Here is a 22,150-nt window from a genome sequence, read left to right as displayed (position 1 = left end):
GATAATAATAGCCTCAAAATAATAGGAGACTATTATTTAGATAGGGTAATGTACACTTGTGAATCTATCAAAATAGCAGTTTAAAACAGAAAGTAAACATTGATTCAGTTCCATTAAAAAATAATCCACACTGCAGATAATTTTGATACATTCTTGAGTTGTAAATAGAGCAAATACAGTAGAAGAGATAAAATACTTCTGTCAGAAGTTGATAATTGTAAAGATAATGGGCTATGTGCATTCCTGTTCAAGAAATATTTTGAACTGCAGCAGACACTTAATTATTTAAATAAACATTGCAATTATGTCCATGTATACTTATTGGGTGAGGTTCCGGGTGAGGTTCATGAGGTTCAAGGTGTTAGTTATGACTTACAAAGCCCTTCATGGCATGGGTCCAGATTACCTACGGCAACACCTGCGACCGGCGTCAACTTCCCTCCGTCCAGTGCGCTCCCACAGAGAGGGCCTCCTCAGGGTGCCGCCGATCAAAGAATGCCGATTGGTGACCCCCAGGGGGAGAGCGTTCTCTGTGGGCATGCCAGACCTCTGGAACCGCTTACCGGTTGAGCTCCGGACGGCCCCCGAACTTCGCTCCTTCCGGCGCGATCTTAAAACATTCTTTTTCGAACAAGCTGGCCTGGTCTGACGGGATGGGGTTGGGTTTTTAAAACCAGTTTTAACCTTAATATGTATTGATTTTATGGGCATGATGTTTAATGGTTTTTTAATTTTTGTATTCGATTTTTATTGTGTATTGCCCTGTTCACCGCCCTGAGTCCTTCGGGAGAAGGGCGGTATAGAAATCAAATTATTAAATTAAATTAAATTAAATTAAATTTGTGCCAGGTCCTTAGTGTTCTCTGAGCTTGGTTTTCTTCCAGATGTTTCATTACCATCATTGATGATGTTACTTAGTTTGGTAATGAAACATATGCAAGATAAACCACAACACTCAGAGAGCACCACAGACTCCACAATTCAACCCTGATCTTAAAATATTCTCTTCTATTTTACTTACTGGTGCATACAGAAAATTTAGATAGAAGAGCATGCATAGTAAAGCAAAAGTTGAAATTCAGGATGTGGAACATAATACTTCTTTTTTGTATTGTGCCACTTCTTCTACAGTATATATCTTCAACTTCTGATGTTGAAAATCCCAGAGTGAAATTTTTCCTAGGCAAAATAAATGCACTCCCTTGTTTATTTGATTCCATCAGTGGATAGTAGTCATTGATTTCACCTGTGCTCAATAATAGGAAGGTAGATTGTTCATTTTAAGTATTTTTATAACCCACTCATTTCTGGTAAGAGTTAACAATGAAATCTATAATGTTTATACATGCTAAACTATTACCAGAATGTAACCACAGTAAATACAGCATTGTGCAGTAAACACCTATTTATATTACGGTATTAGAAAAGGGGGAAAATTGTTTTCTAGAATTAATTCACTTAAGTAAGCTTAGAGTTTACACATTGCAGCACCTGGAATTCAAAATACACACCCAGATTGTCGGTTGCAGTTTCTCTCTCTCTTTTTATTATGTTAATGTATTACATCGTAAATTTCGTTTTCAGAAAGCTGGACGATATCCAGAGTAATCACTGAGTAAAAGCAGCATGAATATCATATTCATGTATGTAGCCAGTGCTAATTTACTATAAATTAAATAAACTAATTTACTCAAAGTGCTCCACTACCCTACAATCTTATCTCAAAGAGTAAACTGTTCCTGGGACAATCATATTCTGTAGAATTAGTAAAAATGCCATCAATATTAGTATATTTAAGAGCCAGGTTGGTCTAGTGATAAAAGCACTGAGATGGGAACTGGGAGCCATATGTTTTAGTCCCATCTCTGACAAGAAGCCAGCTGGATGACCTTGGCCCATTACTCCCTCAGCTGTAGGAATGAGGCAAGAGCAAACCATTTCCAACATCTCCCCCCAAAAATCTACAGGGATTCATTCAGGCAGTTGTCAGAACTCAACACTGACTTGGCACAGTTTTATGTATTTTGAGCAAAGCGCTGAGGCAGTGAACAAACCAGGACCAAAGTCACAATCCTTTACAGGAGGGAAAAAATACATTGAAGTCTCATAACTGATTAACCCGCTCCAGAAGTCCATTAAGTCCATTCATATCTTGGTTCATAATTCTTGCTTGGAGCAAGATCCAGAACTTTGTGACCTTCTAAAAGGCAAGCAGAGATGGGGCTGCCAGAGAGGGGGAAGTTATTCCACATAACAGAGAAGGGATGCTTCTGGGGACCCACCCAGTGGCTCTGTTTCAGCAATGGGGCCTAGAGCATGCCCATTCTGCTGAATCTATTGGGCTAGGCAGAAACCATTGGGGAGAGGTGTTCCTGCAAGCCACTGGCCTCATGCCATGTAGGACAACCAGCACCATGAACTACACCTGGAAGCCTGGTGAGAGGCCATTGCAGCTCATATGGCTGCAATGTTACACGGGTGCACCATGGAGTGCCTCATATGTGCTACTGCATTCTGGATCAGCTGACGCTTAGTTTCCGTTTCATGTCTTTTAACCATTCCACTCTGATATACAGGTATTCCTTGACTTACGACCGCAAGTGAACCCAAAATTTCTGTTATATCTTGATATAGTGAGGTTTGCCCCATTTTATGACCTTTCTTACCTCAGTTGTTAGGTGAATCACCGCAGTTAATACATTAGTAACCCAGTTATTAAGTGAATCTGGTTTCCCCTCTGACTTTGCTTGTCAGAAGGTCGCAAAAGGTCATCACATGACCTTGGGACACAGCAATGGTCACATATATAAGCCAGTTGCGAAGCATCTGAATTTTGATCACATGATCATGGGGATGCTGCAAAGGTTGTAACTGTGAAATACGGTCAGTCACTTTTTTCAGTGTCATTGTAACTTTGAAAGGTCACTAAATGAATTTTTGTAAGTTGATGGCTACTTGTATTAAATCACAGTGTTGGGCTACCTTGGGGTTTAAAAAAAAATTTAAGAAAATTATTTTTCTTACGAAAATAATTGTGTAAGGTTTTCAGAACATGAGTTATTGGTTCAGTCATTATTTTCCAAAATAAGCCTTGATTCTGTGCGACATTATATACAATACATAAAGCATTTATGATTATTTTAATATTAGATATTCCATTCTTCAAATAGAAGATACTTGTTAAACGATCATAAAATATTATAAAATACGAACATAATTTTTATACTTGTTTTTCATTTTTGTTAGGTAGTGTCATTTACTAGGTTCTCCTTTCACTGGCTTGTAATTAAGGTCTGCTGTGGGAACAAGGCAAGAACTATATTTTTAAGTTCTTACCTGCATATTTCAGGGCCCAGTTATATCGAGATCCTTATCAACTGAACAGGCTATGGATGCAATGTTATTAGTCGGGAAGGAAACCTGCTCCCTTTGCTGAAAAGCAGTAAGAATGAAAGCAATGATAGAGACACTTATTGTCATGGCAACACCTAGAAAGGAATTTCCCTGGTTTCCTTGGTAAAATCTTCTGTCTGATTTAGAGTCTGTTTATAGGACAGTTTTCAAAGAACCAAAGTCAGTGAAACAAATACAGTGTGTTCAGGGGGAAAAAAAAGTAGTTTAGGGGTTTTTTTGGTTTGTTTTTCTTTATGCTCCGAAAGAGAAAGAAGCTGCTTTCATGTGATCACCTTCTGCAATCTTCTAACAAGCAAAGTCATTGAGGAAGCCAGGTTCCCTTAACAACTGTATTACGAACTTAACTGCAGTGATTCACTTAACAACTGTGGCAAGGAAGGTCGAAAAACGGAGAAAAATTCACTTAACTGTCTCGTTTAGCAATATAAATTTTGGGTTCACTTGTGGTCATGAGTCAACTACCTGTTCTGGGATACAGAAATTATACAGCATTAAAAGCTGTGCTGAAAAAGCTGTGTTTTATACAGGTAATTATTGATGTAGGACCGGTTGCTTAGTCATCATGCAAAGTTTTTATTTCGACCCCAAACCACCCCAGTGATGCCCTCGATGTGATGTCCCGCTGCCTGGAGGCGGTCCGGGTCTGGATGGGGAGGAACAGGCTTCGACTCAACCCTGACAAGACTGAGTGGCTGTTCGTGCCGGCATCCCAGGAAATTCCGATTATTCCATCTTTGGCCATGGGGGGTGAGCTATTACCCCCCGTAGATAGGGCGCGCAACTTGGGGGTCCTTCTAGATTCACAGCTCTCTTTAGAAGAGCATATCGGAGCTGTGACTAGGGGGGCCTTTGCCCAGGTTCGCCTGGTGCACCAGTTGCGACCCTATCTAGACCAGGATGCCTTGCGTACAGTCACTCATGCGCTCGTGACTTCTCGTCTAGACTACTGTAATGCTCTCTACATGGGGCTGCCCTTGAAGTCCACTCGGAGGCTCCAACTGGTGCAAAATGCAGCCGCGCGAGTTGTGCTGGGGGTCTCCCGATACTCCCATGCTACACCTTTGCTCCGCGAGCTGCATTGGCTGCCGGTTGTCCTCCGGGTGAGATTCAAGGTGTTAGTAATGACTTACAAAGCCCTACATGGCATGGGTCCGGATTACCTACGGCAACACCTGCGGCCGGCGTCAACTTCCCTCCGTCCAGTGCGCTTCCACAGAGAGGGCCTCCTCAGGGTGCCTCCGATCAAAGAATGCCGATTGGTGGCCCCCAGTGGGAGAGCGTTCTCTGTGGGCGCGCCAGACCTATGGAACCGCTTGCCGGTTGAGCTCCGGACGGCCCCCGACCTCCGCTCCTTCCGGCGCGACTTAAAAACATATCTATTCGAGCAGTTCTGACCTGGTCTGATGGGTTAGGGTTGGGGTTTTAATATGTTTTAATACTGTTTTAAACTGGGCTAAATATTTAATCGTTTTTTAACTTTTGTATTCTGCTTTTTTATATTTATTGCCCTGTACACTGCCCTGAGTCCTTAGGGAGAAGGGCGGTATAAATATATAAATAAATAAATAAATAAAATAAGTTACAACAGACAAACCCTCCCCCCCCAAAAAAAAGCTGTTTTGACCCATTTTTAAGTTATGATGGCCGCATAAACCACACAATCACATTTTGGGCACTTGGCAACGATCTCACTCTTTGGGCCATTTGCAATGGCCTGTGGTCACATAACTGCAATTTCTGATGGTTTTTGCCAGTTTCTGACATTTATTTCCAGTTCTGGCAAAAAATGCCCATTGGATAAAAAAAGGGATTCATTTAACAACTGCTGCAAAAAAGTTCATAACATTGGGTGTGGCCACATGATGACCTGCTTAATGATGTGATGACTTACGACTGTCAGAATCCATTTATATCACATTCATAAATGTATGTTTAAAACATTATCCCCCCCCCCATGGATTCTGCCATCTTCTGAGGAAGGAGGAGTGCATGTGGATTCAGCCTGCCTCAGGTTATTTCAAAGACCAAGGGGAAATCTTTTGAACTGGGGGAACAAAAGGGAGGGTTAGAGAAGAAGGCATCTGGCCTGTGTCTTCGTTTAATTCTGTAGAGGAAGAAGGCAATAACCATAAAGATTTGAAGTTCCTTTTTTCCCACGAAAGGGATGACATGAAGTAAAATGATGGGGGCTGACCAGATGGGGTTGAGGGAAGGGGGGGTTGAACCGGGAACCCTTTATAAAATTTCAATTTGTAAAACAATACTAAGTCCTGTCTTGTATTTCCACAACCAAGCATGTCCTAGTAAAAATCCCTTTTGGACTAGAACTGACTCCAAGAGTTTTTGTTTTCCTAAGACGTGGATTGGGGTGGGTCCTGTCAACGACCATAATTCTGGGCTTAATTACTGTTGTAATTAAGCACTACCTATACTAAAGGTTCTCCAGGTTTAATAGTATGCATTTTACTCATGGACATTGCAACCGACTTTGGCAAACTTCAGAAAGCTAAGCAGTGCCAGACCTACTTAGTTAGATGGGAGACCATTAGGAAATATCACATTAACAACATCCCAGAAATAAATAAATCACTTCTAAATTGGTGCCACGAAAACTATGTGGAAGTGTCCTTACAGACACAAAGAGCTAAGCTTGACTGGAAGGAGATTTAATGTATCTATTCAACATCTAAATATGGTAATTGTCTGCCGTAAAAACAAAAGAATAAATTGGGGCAGGGGACAAACATAATTTCCTCTTTGTGCATGCTACTATTATTTAATTTAATTATTATTTCATTCATTACTTGACTTTTTAACTCTGGGAATGCACTGAGATATTATACATTAAGGCAGTGACTCTAAATCAGTTGCATGTTTATCAGAGTTGAGATTCATAAGAAATCTACCATAGGTAAGGCATAGGCTTAACTTTTGAAATTACAGTATAACCAATTGATTTCAGTTTTAGTTTTGGTTATAACAATTTGATAGGGAGCTTAAGAAAGGAAAGTCTGAGAACAATTGCAGAAGTGAATGAATGAAAATGGTTATGGTGATTTTACCCTTTTAATTAGCCAAAGTCCCAGTCACATCCTTTCTATACTGGTTTTATCTACTTTTATCTACTTATATACTTTGCTGAGAAAAGAAGCGATGGATACTCCCCTCAAATGCACTTTATTTTTGTTGTGACCTTCAAGCAGTTAATTGAGGATGGATAGCATAACATTGCCCAAGCTTTGGAAAACCTCCAGGCATTATATCAAAATGACAGTAACATTAGACAAGCTGCTTCAGAAAGTAAATTTTATTTCAGCTCTGCTCAGAAGAAAATTTGAAAACAGTGTGTTTCATGGAATTCTGAGGATAAGCTGATAAATCCCAATTTTTCAAGGAAAATCAGCTTGGCATTACCCCCTGTGGATGTAAAAAGCTTTGTATGATCTCAAAGTGAAGTTGAAGTACCAACAATCCCTAGGGAATGCAGCTATCAAATGGTGTATAAAAAGCTGATTATCACACACGGAAATGTTATTTAAGGAACTCAAAATAGGACTTCTTGTGAACGAGAACAATATTTCTTACATGGAGGAATTCAGCAAGTGCTTTTCTGACGAATGACAGCTAAATCTAAGCAGGATGTTAAGATCTCAATAGTTTTCAGTGTCAAGTTGTTGGTTGCTGGAAAAATATTCTCCTATTCATGTCTTGTTACCTGATATTTTTTTAAAAAAATAATAATACAATAAGCTGCTTTGCAGCTTATTTGCTTCTTGTTTAGTATGTGGTAAAGTCTCCTAGGTATAGTTTATTCAGCAAGGTAAAATAAATAACTCAGCCTGATACAGCACCAATGAAACTGTTCTGCAGCTTTAGTTAAATCAATTGTGATTTTGCTTAAAGGCTTATAGTAAAGCCTTTAACATATTTTATCATCACCCGTTTGAGAAAATGGCTGCCATAGAGCTATGACAAGTCACAGAATGTTGGGGCAGCCTCTTCTCATTGCAGCCTCTAGAGTGGTAGGTGCAACCACTATAACTTCAAAAATGGGTCATACATAGCTCTGGGAAAGTCTGTTATAAGCTAAAACTTTTTTAAGTGACCAGTCATTAGTTGAGGACTACCTGTAGTGGTACTGACATAAAAACTGCAGAGGCCACATGCTATCTTCCTCTGTTCTTACCATACATGCATCATAAGGAGCTAAATTACTGCTCGTGACATAGAGCAGGGGTCTTCAAACTTGGCCCTCTTATAACTTGTGGGCTTCAACTCCCACAATTCCTCAGCCAGCATGCCTGGCTGAGGAATTCTGGGAATTGAAGTCCACAAGTCATAAAAGGGCCAGGTTTGAAGACCCCTGACATAGAGAAATATATCTGAAATACCAATTTATCATTACTTTTAATTTTTTTCTTCCTTTTTAAGATGAACAAGAATCTGTGCAAAAGCGGACTTTCACGAAGTGGATCAACACGCATCTAGCCAAGGTAAGACATTATTCTGCTTTTTACATAGTAAAAATGCTTAAGTAGTAAATCAGAAGACTTGAAACAAGATCTACCACTTGTAAAAAGAGACCATTATCTCTGAAAGAAAACTGGATAAAATGGATAATATTGCTTTGCCCTTTGAAGTGATTTAGAACCAAAACTGTCCCATAATTAATATTTTTATAGCAAAAGAGACAGCTATTATCACTACAGCATGTGTTTCCTGAATAATGCTGGAAAGGAAACTAAAAAGGAAAAGGAAAGTTTATATGTACTTGTGTTTCAAAACTATTATTCTCTTTTTAAAAAAATATCTTTAAAATGTATGATTGTTTTGATTAATTATTATGTTGATTTTAAAAAGCAAACAAAATGATACCAGATTTTTTTCCAGCTTGTATTTTCAGAATGTCACATTATAATAGTATTTTCTTCTAAGCAAGTGTACAAAATTCTGCCTTTAGTTTTTGAAATTTTAACACCCCACACTCCTGCTTAGAAATTGGAAGTAGCCATATCTTTGCTCAGAGATTGGAAACAAGCTGTGGATTTTCATTCACTTATTATTGAATACTTCCCACATCTTTTAATAAGATTAAGAACAAATATCATTGTTGAAATCGTACTCTTCACTTTTTAGAGGGATGAAACTGGGAAAATTTAGTGAATGAATCCAACAGAGAAGAAGGCAATTTTTCCACATTAAAAATGGCTCAGGATAATTTTCCAATCTTCTGGAGCAAATTTTGGAGAAATAGCCCTGGAACAAGAGGCCTGGTGGTACAGTGGTTAGAATGCAGTATTGCAGGCTAACTCTGCCCACATTCTGTATTTCAATCCTGATGGGGTTCAAAGTTAACTCAGCCTTCCATCCCTCCGAGTTTGGTAAAATGAATACTCCGATTGTTGGAGGCAATATGCTGACATTTCAACTGCCCAGAGAGAGGTATAAAGTACCATTACTATTGCTAAATGTGACAGAGCTATATGTGGAATGACAGCAAGGGAAATTGCTGGCTGGTGTATAGATTGTACATGCATAGTACTGATTTCATCTTATCTTCAGGAAATTGGAATTGTCTGCTTAATTTATCCCATAGAACCATGAAGAATTCTTGTCTGTCCTGTCTGTCCAATTATTTTAATTATCACACACACATACATATAGTGCCATTCAATTCACCATGACCTTTGGCAGTATACAAATGTCAAGAAAAATATACCCCACCCATTGAAAAGCAGCATAATACATAAAGCCAGCTAAAACAATACAGTGGCAACCCATCTAAAATACATAGCAACTCAAACAATTGGGAATGCATTTCTTCAGGCCTTATCTCCATGCAAGTCCATAAATCATCAACTTTTCACTCCTAGTGTTGGTGAAAAGTCTGAAAAGAGTTCCCAGAGCTTTATAGAAACATGTCTTATTTTAACCTTGGTCAAATAATCCATTTTTATTTTCCTTCCTCTTACTTCTAACAATCATGGTCTTTAATTCAATTCTGATGCTATCATAGAATTTTTTCCTCTCTTCAGTTATTTTTCCCATCCCAAAGTTTCCTTTGAGGTTTTAGCTAACCTCTTTTGTAAATCCAATAAAAATTGTTATCCGGGTTTTTCTCTTGGTTTATCATTTGTATTTCCACTTAATCTTCAAACTTTAACCAACATCTTTTGTATCTCCAGTAGCAGAAAATCCCTAGTCAGATCATTCTCTTGGATAGTCACTTCTTGGCTTTAACTGCCTTCTTTGTCTTATAATCTATGCTTTTTATTATCCAGTGTTTCTGCTTCTAATACCAGGCAAAATTTGTTTCACATTGTGACATTGTAACTGCTAAACTCTGAACCATTCTTTAAATATCTCTGGGAATAGCGTTCATTCAAACCTGATCATTCATGGAATACATTCAAACCTGTGGGAGACCATTGTCTTGTGGTTTCCCTTTGAGGAGCACATGTGGGTAATATCCAGTTCTCTCCTTATCTGGAGAGGTTCCATGGAACTCTTGGTTCTTCAGCGTTTGCCTTGGTTGATGTCTCCACTCTTTGCCATTTCACCTATACCGGAATTCACTCATGGAAAGATGCTGACTCTTAACTACCTTTCTAAAAGGACAGTCATATATCGGGGCAGATTGTTCCAAAAGATGTTCATTCTCAGGTTTCATTTCAGAAGAAATGTTGTCTCTGATCCTAGAGGATAGTTAGAGCAGTTGGAGATTACAGTTAGTACTCACTAACAGATTTGTTATACTTGGAATCCATAATAAGGTAAAGGTAAAGGTTCCCCCGCACATGTGTGCTAGCGTTTCCAACTCTAGGGGCCAGTGCTCATCTCCGTTTCAAAGCTGAAGAGCCAGCGCTTGTCCGAGGACGTCTCCGTGGTCATGTGGCCGGCATGACTAGACGCCAAAGGTGCACGGAACGCTGTTTCCTTCCCACCGTAGTGGTCCCTATTTTTCTACTTGCATTTTTTACGTGCTTTCGAACTGCTAGGTTGGCAGAAGCTGGGACAAGTAACAGGCACTCACTCTGTTACGTGGCACTCAGGATTCGACCTGCCAAACTGCCGACCTTCTGATCGACAAGCTCAGCGTCCTAACAGGATAGCAATTTGGAATTCATAACATAAAGCAAAATAAGAGGTGGTATGAGAGGTGTGAAGCCAAGGAAAAAAAAAACCCATAACATAAAGATAAGACAGGAACTTGGAAGAGATAAACAAAAGACATAGATCTTCTATGACAGTTATGCTTTATCATCAGGGAAGAACCAACTGAAGTGTTAATATAGTTCTTAAATAAAGCAGATATAGGCTGTGAAGAGGACTGCATTTTGGGCTGTATTGGGTGTCCTAGAGTTGATTGATTATGGATAAAACCTGGAGAAATCCATACTCTGATTCTGAGGACAGTGGGAAATGTCTATTGGAACTTAAGATAAAAAAAAACAAACCTCAAGGGTACATTGAATATTGGACCATCTACTTTTAATAGAAGCTAAAATGCCAGCAACGTGGATTGAAGCAAACATTTCTTTAATACCAAAAGATGACTCAGATCTGACTCAGATCAAGAATTACAGACCGATCTCACTACTTAATGTGGATTATAAATTTTTTACCTCAGTAATGGTGGAGAGATTGAAAAGATATTTGGTTGAATTTATACATCCAGACCAAAACGGTTTTTTACCAAAGAGACAAATTAAAAGTAACTTAAGAATGATAATAGACATACTGGAACATTACGAATTACATCCAGAGAAACAAATGGCATTAGTATTTTTAGATGCTCAAAAGGCATTTGATAATCTCTCTTGGCAGTTTTTAATTTATCAATTACAAGTAATGGATTTTGGTCAGAATTTTATAAATATGGTAAAAACAATATATAGTAAACAAAGTGCCAAAGTGATTGTGAACGGAGATTGTACTGAAAGCTTTGAAATAAGGAAAGGCACAAGGCAAGGATGCCCTCTATCCCCTCTGCTATTCATTTTCACTTTGGAAGTCTTAAATCGAATTATAAGACAAGGTATAGAAATCAGAGGTTTGGAGTTAAAAGGTGAAATATAGAAATTACAAGCATTTGCTGATGATTTGGTATTTATTTTGGAAGATCCCTTGAAGATGATTCCAAAATTGTGGGAAAAATTGGAACAATATGGTGAAGTAGTGGGATTAAAAATTAATTAAAAAAAAACTAAAATAATAGTGAAAAATGTAATGGATAAGCAAAAAAATCGAATATCAGAGGTGGTAGAGGTACAGATAGTGAAAAAGGTAAAATACTTGGGTATATATTTATCAGCTAAATGCTCAACATTAAAAGAAGACAACTATATAAGACTATTGAAACAAATAAAGTTAGACCTGGAAAAATGGAAGAATTTAAAACTGTCTTTACTAGGAGGGATAGCTACAATTAAAATGAATGTATAGCCTAAGATTTTATTCTTGTTCCAGACAATCCCGATAAAACTTGGGGGCCTTTTTTTTTAAAGAGTTGGACTCCTTAGTTCTGAAGTTTATATGGCAGGGGAAAAAAGCTAGAATAAAAAAGAAAACTTTGCAAGATACTAAAGAAAATGGGGGTTTTGGTTTACCTGAGTGGACTTTGTATTATCAAGCATCTGTACTGACATGGGTGAAAGTATGGATAATGCTTAGGAATAAAAGGTTGTTATGTTTGGAGGGACACGATTTACAGTTGGGATGGCACGCGTTTCTATGGTATGGGAAAGACAAAATTCATAGATATTTTCAAAATCACTGTATTAGAAATTCTTTGATAACTGTATGGGAAAAAATCAAAATGAAAATATATGTGAAAATTCCAGGGTGGTTATCAACAATTGAAGCTTTTTCACATGTAAATTTGTTAGATTTTGAAAAAACGTGGACATACAAAGATATTTTAAATATTGAGACATTAAAATCGAAGCAAGAATTGGAACATCAGGGTATCAACATGTCATGGTGGGTACATTTATAAATACAAAATAAATATGAAAATGACATGAAAATGTTTGAATTTTATAAAGAACAAAATGTGTTTGATAAGATATTATTAACTTCTGATGAGAAACTAATTAAAAAGTTGTATAATTTTTTGTTAACTTTAGAGATGGAAAGTGAACAAATCAAAGGGTCAATGACAAGATGGGCGGAGAACTTTGGTTATAATATAGAATTAGAAGAATGGCAAAAATTATGGGAGAGAAATTATAAATTGACAATGTCAACTGCATACAAAGAGAATTTGTATAAAATGTTCTATAGATGGCATTTACCTCCAGCTAGATTAGCAAAAATGTTTAAAAATGTATCAGGTAAATGTTGGAAATGTAAATGTAGCATAGGTACATATTATCATACTTGGTGGACATGTGGTAAAGTAAAAGCTTATTGGAGGAAAATACATACTTGGCTAGAAAATATATTAGGACAGACATGTAAAACACAAGGCCCGGGGGCCAGATTCGGCCCGCGAAGTGGTTTCATGTGGCCCGCGAAGCCATCCTGGAAACAGTGAGGGAACGGCCCCCACTGCCTTGGCCCTGGCCCAGAGACCCTCCTTCTGCCAGAGACCCTCAGATCTGTCCCACTCCTGCCCAGGCCCCCCCCATAGGCACCCTTGATGCCAATGATGTAGAGCTGGCCACGCCCACCCAGTAGGCCATACGCACTCTAGCCACACCCACCCAGTAGGCCACGCCCACCCTGGCCATACCCACCTGGCCCCTTGAGGGCAACCGCAAAGCTGATGCGGCCCTCAATGAAATTGAGTTTGACACCCCTGTATTAGGAGAACATGTAACATTTAATCCTGAATTATTTTTATTAGGTATGCTACCAGGAAAGACTAATAAACAAAATACATACTTGGTTTTACATATTATAACTGCAGCAAGAATAAGTTATGTACAATGCTGGAAAAATGAATGAGTACCATCAGAAAAAGAACTAATAAAGAAGATACTGGAATGTGCAGAAATGGACAGATTAACTATGAGATTAAAAGATAAAGAAGAATCAGAATATTATGAAAGTTGGAACTTATTTTATAAATGGTTGGAAAAGAAAACCAAAAAATGAAATTTGTATATGTATTAATGGATTATTAACTCAGCTCACACGTTGTTTGGAAAATTAACATATGTATGTAAAGAATAAGAAAATAAAATATGACCAGTGAATATTGGACCATCCATACCATTAGATCTAGATGTTAAAGGAGCAAGAATTAAAACAGATACTGTACAGGTAGTCCTCAACCTATGACCACAATTGAGACCAAAATATGTTGCTAAGTGAGAAATTTGTTAAGTGAGTTTTGCCCCATTTTACGACTTTTCTTGCAACATTCGTTAAATGAATGCCTGCAGTTGTTAAATTAGTAACACAGTTGTTAAGTTAATCTGGTTTCCCCATTGACTTTCCTTGTCATAAAGTTGAAAAAAGGGATCACATGACCCCCCGGGACATTGCAACCATCATAGATGTGAGTTAGTTGTCAAGCATCCAGATATAATTCACGTGACCGTGGAGATACTGCAATGTTCATATGTGTGAAAAACGGTCATAAGTCCTTTTTTAATGCTGTTGCAACTTTAAATGGTCACTAAGAGAACTGTTTTAAGTTGAGGACTACATGTATATCCTCCATGAATTTGTTTTACCTCTTAAAATGAGACCTTTGGCCATCTTTACTCTTTAAATCCTTTTGAGCAGTCCTTAAGTCTTAAACAGCAGTCTACATGATATAGTAATTGTAAGTATGACTGTATTGTACTGTAGGTTGTTATAAAGACATGACAACCCTGGCAAATTTAGTATGGGTTTCTTTGCTAATGTTACATGGCCTATTTAGCTTTTTAAAAGAGCCGCAGAGTGGGTTGACATTTTCTCTAAACTGTTTACCTCACTTCCAAGACCAATTTCCTGGTTCTTTGCTGGTGAACTTTCCATTAGAATTTATGTATAACATTTAAATATGTTTACTATATAAATATTTTACATTTATGTATAATAATGTAAAAGCTTTTATATTTTGCACTTTGAATTGCATTTTCATGCACTTTTCTACTTGGAGGTTTGTTTGTTTTTTGCTTTTTTAACATTTTTATTATCCTGGTTAATTTTGTTTCATCAATAAATGTGCCCATCTGATTCCTACTCACTCTTAAAACCATGTTATTTGAGAGCATCACCAAGTTATCAATCTCCACATGTTTACTTATTAAACATTTCTGAATTAGCATTAATTAAAGTGATAAACACCAGTGAGAAGTGGGGAATCAATTTAATAACCTTTTAAAAGGTTCCCTGTTCATTTTTTTATGCTCGCTATTATGCATAGAAATAATCATTAATAATATTTTACATTTTCTTATACAATTTTAAAATATCACGGTGTTAAAATGAAAACCACAAACCATATGTTTAAGGTTATTGGGATAATATCAATACTTCTTACATCATATCATTGCATTTTATTATTACAGTACAGAGTAGGCGAAACCTGGTTCAAAAACAGCAACTGTGAGAGGGACCTTGGAATCCTAGTGGATGATCATTTGACTATGAGCCAGCAGTGTGCGGCAGCAGCCAAAAAAGCTAATACAATCCTTGGTTGTATAAACAGAGGCATAGAATCAAGATCACATGAAATATTAGTACTGCTTTATAAATCCTTAGTAAGACCACACCTAGAATACTGCATCCAGATGTTGAGACTTTGGAAAAAGTGCAAAGAAGAACAGCTAAGACAATTAAGGGCCTGGAGACAAAAACATATGAAGAACGGTTGCAGGAATTGGTTTGGCTAGTCTAGAGAAAAGAAGGACTAGGGGTGACATGATAGCAGTATTTGAGGGGCTGTCACAAAAAAAGAGGGGGTCAACTAATTCTCCAAAGCACCAGAAGGCAAGACAAGAAACAATGGATGGAAACTAATCAAGGAGAGAAGCAACCTGGAATTAAGGGGGAGAAATCAGGCCCTTCAGTGCTCCGTTATGGTTGTCCCAGACTTGGTCTCTTTCCCTTTCCCATTTAAGATCTACATAAAACTATTGAGAAAAGCAATGATCAGGAAGGCCTTTGGAGAGCCGTGTTTAGGGTATCAGTAGCAGCTTCACCTAGAACAAGCACTGAACACAGTCGCTATTACTCTTGCTAGTTTTATCTAGATTACTATAAATCACTTAATATAGGGCTTTCCTTGAAGATCACTTCAAATGATACAAAATCCAGCAACTCCTGTGCTTGTGTGCTGATATGAGAGCTGCTCTAACTATATGGTTTTAAGTGCAGCCAGAGGTGCTTGTATAAAACCCTGTAGTGCATGTTTTGTGCATATACAAGGCTGCCTTTCCCAGATAGATCCTGCCTAAGTCTAAGTCTCTAAGAAACGACTGCTGGCTGCAGCCTTCCTCCCCACACATCTTGGGGCAAATATGAATGAAAGCAGGCCTGGTCTGAGCAGCTTTGCTTCCTTTGAGACAGATTATCAGTTCAAGGCAAGAGTAATTCCCATTTTCCTACCTCTCATGTTTCAGAAGTCCTTTAGGAGGATAATTAGTGTTTTAATGTAGTGGGTTCTTGGCACAGATAGATGAGTGATTTACTGCTGATTTTGAATAGTGATTTATTACTTTAATAACATGTTGCATTTGTATTATATTGCTGTCACCTTGTGCACACTACTTGGAATCATTTTAGAACTGAAATAGTTCATACATTTTCAAAATAAGCAACCATATGCTCTCACAGAGCCTTGGTGGAGCAGTGGGCTAATGCCTCCTTAAGTAACACCAGCTGCCTGCAATTAGTGCAGGTTCGCATCCCACCAGGCTCAAGGTTGACTCAGCCTTCCATCCTTCCGAGGTAGGTAAAATGAGGACCCAGATTGTTGGGGGCAATTAAGCTGACTTTGTAATAATGCCGCTTGGGGTGTGTGTGAAAGCCCTAATAAGCAGGCATATACATAGAATGAAGGCTACTGCTAAGTTTGTAAGCCGCCCTGAGTCTTCAGAGAAGGGCGGGATATAAATGGAATTAAAATAAATAAAATAAATAAAATATTTATAGAATTTATGGAATGGAGGCAGTAAGTATCAGAAAGCATCGTTGTAGTTGTTAGTTGTGAAGTTGTGTCTGACCCATTGCGACCCCATGGACAATGTTCCTCCAGGCCTTCCTGTCTTCTACCACCTTCTGGAGTCCATTTAAGCTCACGCCTACTGCTTCAGTGACTCCATTCAGCCACCTCATTCTCTGTTGCCCCATTCTTCTCTTGCCCTCAATCTTTCCCAGCATTAGGCTCTTCTTTAGTGAGTCCTTCCTTCTCATTAGGTGGCCAAAGTATTTGAGTTTCAACTTCAGGATCTGGCCTTCTAAAGAGAAGTCAGGGTTGATCTCTTCTAGGACTGATCGGTTTGATCACCTTGCAGTCCAAGGGACTCACAGGAGTCTTCGCCAGCACCATAGTTCAAAGGCCTAGTTCAATTCTTTGGTGCTCAGCCTTTCTTATGGTCCAACTTTTACAGCCATACATTGCAACTGGGAAGACCATAGCCTTGACTATACACACTTTTGCTGGCATGGTGATGTCTCTGCTTTTTAGTGTGCTGTCTAGATTTGCCATGGCTTTCCTCCACAGGAGCAAGCGTCTTTTAATTTCTTGGCTGCAGTCCCCATCTGCAGTGATCTTGGAGCCCAGGAAAATAAAATCTGTTACTACCTCCATTTCTTCCCCATCTATTTGCCAGGAATTGCGAGGGCTAGATGCCATGATCTTGGTTTTCTTAATGTTGAGTTTCAAGCCAACTTTTGCACTCACCTTCTTTACCCGCAACAAGAGGCTCTTTAGTTCCTCTTCACAAAAGTATCATACCTTGCAACAAAAACATGAACCTATTGGTGAGGGTAGGTGGGTATATTTTTAGTTTTATGGGCCCATTAAGGACAGGAATATTACATCTTTCCTGCCATGTTTAGTCATCTGAACATTTTAAAATAGGAGACTTGTATGTGACCTCCAACTTTCTAGCTTTAATTGTTAGGAAGGGAACCAGCTAAAAAGGTAAAAGGTATAGATTTATGCTAATAATAAGGTAAACAAGGCAAACTTTTAAAGATTTATGGCTGATATGTGCTATTAGCTAATGAGTAGCAAAAAAAAATAGGGAAAAATGTATACTGCATATATTTAGAAATCATTACTTGAACTAAGCCAAGTGCTGATGTAAGTCAAATCATTTGGCATCTTGGAACAAAACAGAGAAAAGGGTGGAATAAATGGTGAGGGCAAATGAACTGATGATTTATTATTAATCAAATATATGGATTAGTGCAAGTCGAACATTACAGAGTAAAAAAAATGAATTTTACAAAATTGATTTGTTAGACAAACAGGGCTGAATAACTTCCATTCTCTTCATAGGCCTTTCGCTTTTTGCTGCTGAGAAAAGTATCTTGATGTATCATATGAAAATGGAAACATCCTACTGTTTAAAAATATATTGTTTGTTTGGTTCTGATTTAGGGCCTGTTGGTGGTTTGGTTCTGGTATAGGACAGTATACTTTTTTAAAAAAAAATCTCCATCTGCACTTTCTCTTCTAGTGAAAAGCTAAGCAAATTTAGAGCCTAGTTATGCATAATGTTCATATTTTAAGAGTCATATTTCCATCTAGACTTTTCAATCTTAAGATTGACAGGTTTAAAATAATATTTGGTTCTTAAGTAATCTGTTCTGTTGCGGCAACAGCATAATTTGAGATCATTGTTGTTAGAAGTTGGAAGTTTGTTCCAAGCCAGGTTACAATAAAAAGCAAGAAGATTGGGAAATTATTTATTGTAATACAGCCCAAATCAACAAATAGGCAGTGCTGAGCAGTTATTCCTTGCCATCTGTTACAGATTTCTAATTCAAAGGTTTAAGTCAATCTTTAACAATGAGACTGTATGGCATTAATTACACACAGAGACTCAGGCATATAAACACACATAGAGAGACACATAATAACTATATACTCTTCCTGAATATGAAGTCTCACCTGTAATTCCCTTCCCTTCTTATTGATGGTTAGCCACAATGGGCTACAGAGACAGTGTCTGCATTAAACAATGATGTTTAATGTCTTCCCTTCGTGTAACTTTTCTGACATTACCCTTGACAGAGCTAGCCCTCCCTGCAAAATGGCATCACTGTTGCTCATTACAGACTTTCAGTTTCTCACTAAATCTTGTGCTATTTTAGATATTATTGTAAGAAAAATACTTCAATATTGTGATTGTGATAGATAGTTATTATGCTACAGAGCAAAAGGAAGAAGCATTAAGGTAGAATAATATCCTACTAGGTAATGCATCTCCGAAGTTATTCCAAATCTAAAATAGAGTGTGTGTGGTACAGAGAATGTGTATGTATCCTGCAATACTTGCTGACATTTAAAGTAGAAGAACTCTGTATTGCTTTTTAGTATTTTCAATATTTGAAAGACTGGGTTAGAGAGATGAGGAAATTTCCAAACATTGCTTGTCCCACAATTATACTCCAGCAATGTTCGCCTGAGAAGGACAAGTTGAAGAGAGCGCTACGTAAAAACAAACATAGAAGCATTAAGAGGAAATGCACAAACCAAACTTGAGAAAATAAGGGGAAAAGTGAGTGAGAAAAATTAGGCTAATAAAAACCATTCTTGCTATATAAAGACATAGTAAGTTAATCTTATACAGGTGTTGCTTGAGAAGGAATATATATCTAAGGAGTATTGCTTTCACTGTAAGTAAAGATGTATTGGAAGACTAATACCTGATGCATCTATTTCATTCATTTATCCATCCATCCATCAAATGGATGCCCTTTTCACGCAAAGTGACTTATGTGTCTTTATATGCTATAAGGAAAATAAACTGTACTCAGAAAATATTAAGGGTACACAAGAGAATTCTCCTGAGATCATTTTGTTCCATGAAGAAAAGTTTTCTGTATATATTTCTTTTCAGACTAATTTTTATTTTCTGTATAATAATAATGAAGAAAAGTAAAGGTTTCTGTTGAGTAGAGCCATAAAGGAATCTTGATAAGAGTATAGAAGTGATTCTTCTAGAATGCTTTACAATTTTCCAGTGTTTTCTCAAAAATACACTTTCTTTCACACCCAAAACCTTTGACATGATAATGATAAAGTGGGAAGGTAGAAAATCATGATTAAACTGAAGAAGGTACAATGTGAGAACCAGTTGTAAGTAAAGTTTTTTACTTCAATTTTTTCTACTTTCATTCACAGCGCAATCCTCCCATAGTAGTCAAAGATCTATTTGAAGACATTAAAGATGGAATTGTATTGATTGCTCTTTTGGAGGTCCTTTCAGGACAAAAATTGGTAAGTATTTTTATATATAACTACTTATGTATTGTTCGATTAATTGATCTTATTCATGATTTGTAAATTATGGCCTTTCCCTAAAACATTGGAATGCTAATGTTCTTTCCCTGTACATAATAAATAATGCATACTCTATAATATCGATCCTGTTATAATAGATGGATTTATGGATTTCTGATCATCCAGTATACATAGCCCATGCTAAAAAAGCTAATGAATAAAAAAGTAAGCATTAAATATTAAATGTTAAATGTAAATATTTTCATATTAGCATTGTAGAACATCAAGAAAATATTGTTAAGAAATCAATCTATGTTTTCATTTTGACTTAGTTGTATGTTAGTCACTGTAATTTATAAATCTTGTTGTATGATTTAATGTTACTTATGTACTAGGCCACTATATTTTTTTTTTCAACAAGCCCTTCCAAGTTCAGATCCCATGGATAGTAAACAAACTTAAAGTGAAAAAAATCTTCTTTAGACAGTGATTGCAGACAACAGTAGCCTTTCATACCTGAAGCCTAACTAATCCCCCGTAATCACAGTCTGCATGGCCATGGATCATGTTAACTGGGATTCTGAGGTAGCTGGAAACATTATTATTAGGAGCCGTGGTGGCACAGTGGTTAGACAGCAGTATTGCAGGTTGACTGCCCACTGCCAGGAGTTCAATCCTGATTGGCTCAAGGTTGACTCAGGCTTTGATCCTTCCGAGGTCGGTAAAATGAGGACCCAGATTGCTTGGGCAATATGCTGACTCTGTAAACCTCTTAGAGAGGGCTGTAAAAGCACTATGAAGTGGTATATAAATCTAAGTGCTATTATGGAGAAGTCTGTCCTAGAACAATTGAGCAATCAGAATCAGAAACAAGTTCAGATATAATGGTATCACTGCTCAGAGGAATTTGTTTCAGGACCTTGGCAACTAAACTACTGAAATCTTGAGTAAATTAGGGCTGAAGAACAGGTATTCTATACAACTAAGATGTGAGTGATGTTTGCACTATAAATTCACGAGGAGTAATTTGCTCCAAAATAATTGAATCCTGTCATATCTTTGTTGAAAGACAAATGAGTAGATTTATAATGATAAACTATTAATGCGATAACTTTAGTAATACATTAATGAAAGGAAGGCAAAAGTTTGGGGTTTTTTTACTGTTGGTTTTATAATATATCAGTTACTTCTTGGACAGATAGTCCAGTAATCCAGGGTTTCCACATGAACCATGCAAGCAATTTTTCATATGGATTGTAAAATTGGATTATTCATTGTAGTCCAAGTGCAATTGTCTTTTTCTGAGTGCAGACAGCTCGTTGGTTCCTACTTGTTAAATAACTCAGTCCTCTTCTATTATTTTTATAAGAAAAAGTACTCCCTCTTGTGGTAGAAAAAAAATTAAACATAAAGGTTTAGGGTTACTTTTATTGAAAAATACTACAGATTAGTTTATTAAGGTGAAGCATTAAAAATTGAGACAGATTTATTTTATATTTATCCAAAATATCATTTAAAAAAAACTAGAATAAGTTTTAGTCATCAAACTAAAACAAATCAAAATAAAATATATTTTCAGCAGTTATTTGTATTAAAACGTCTGTAGAGTTTAAGGCAATTTTTCCTATTCTAATGCTGTCGATATTTGTTCAGTTTTAACTTCAGTGCCTAATCCCCATTTGCTGGAGATTTGGGGTGTTTAATTACAATATTTCTGAAAGTTATCTCAAGGGGGATAATTCTGATTTGTAAGCAGTGACAGTTGACTTTTATAAATTACTGGTAGGTTTATGTTCTGTTCTCTTGGAATATAAATATTAAAAGAATAGGAGTTTTAACAGATCAATGACTTTTTTTCTAAAATTGGGTTATTTATTTGGATTTGAGCCCTCTACTCTTCACTGAGTTTCCTTTCAAGTGAGTTTGTTTAGGTATTCACATTATGAATTTTTTGGCTGCAATCTGTTTTAATACTGTAATTTGTTAAATGTCAATTGACCTTTTTTATTTATGTATATTTTTTAAGCCTTGTGAACAAGGGCGAAAATTGAAGAGAATTCATGGAGTGGCCAATATTGGTACTGCCCTTAAGTTTCTAGAAGGACGTAGGGTAAGTTTCAGAGTTTTTTTTTTTTTATAGCCGTTTGCCTCTTTTGCACACACCCTGAAAGAAACTTACCAGTCTTAACCAGTCATAATTTTCCCTACTGTAGCTGGGATGAAATTAAATGAAAGTTAAAATAAGAATCTCGGGAACTAAAGCAGTAAAAACAATAGAGAGATGATAGGAAGTAGTGAGTTTGAAGCACTAATTTAGAAAACACTTTTCATATTAAC

At 37.2% G+C, this 22,150-nt stretch overlaps 1 protein-coding gene across 1 annotated transcript in view; it reads left to right on the top strand.

Moving 5' to 3' along the window:
- Positions 1-22,150, top strand: part of SYNE1 (spectrin repeat containing nuclear envelope protein 1) — a gene marked incomplete at its 5' end in the record, with an annotated part of 320,362 nt that overhangs the window by 20,608 nt on the left and 277,604 nt on the right. Inside the window, 3 exons of the mRNA XM_083348719.1 lie at positions 7,846-7,907; positions 19,715-19,810; positions 21,840-21,923. Of these exons, the coding sequence (XP_083204845.1) occupies positions 7,846-7,907; positions 19,715-19,810; positions 21,840-21,923 (242 nt within the window). The remainder of the gene's footprint in view (positions 1-7,845; positions 7,908-19,714; positions 19,811-21,839; positions 21,924-22,150) is intronic.

The sequence above is a fragment of the Vipera ursinii genome, assembly GCF_947247035.1.
Source record: "Vipera ursinii genome assembly, chromosome: 1".
NCBI classification, from domain to species: domain Eukaryota; kingdom Metazoa; phylum Chordata; class Lepidosauria; order Squamata; family Viperidae; genus Vipera; species Vipera ursinii.
Note: the sequence above shows the minus strand (reverse complement) of the source record. Positions and strands in the feature narration are given on the sequence as shown.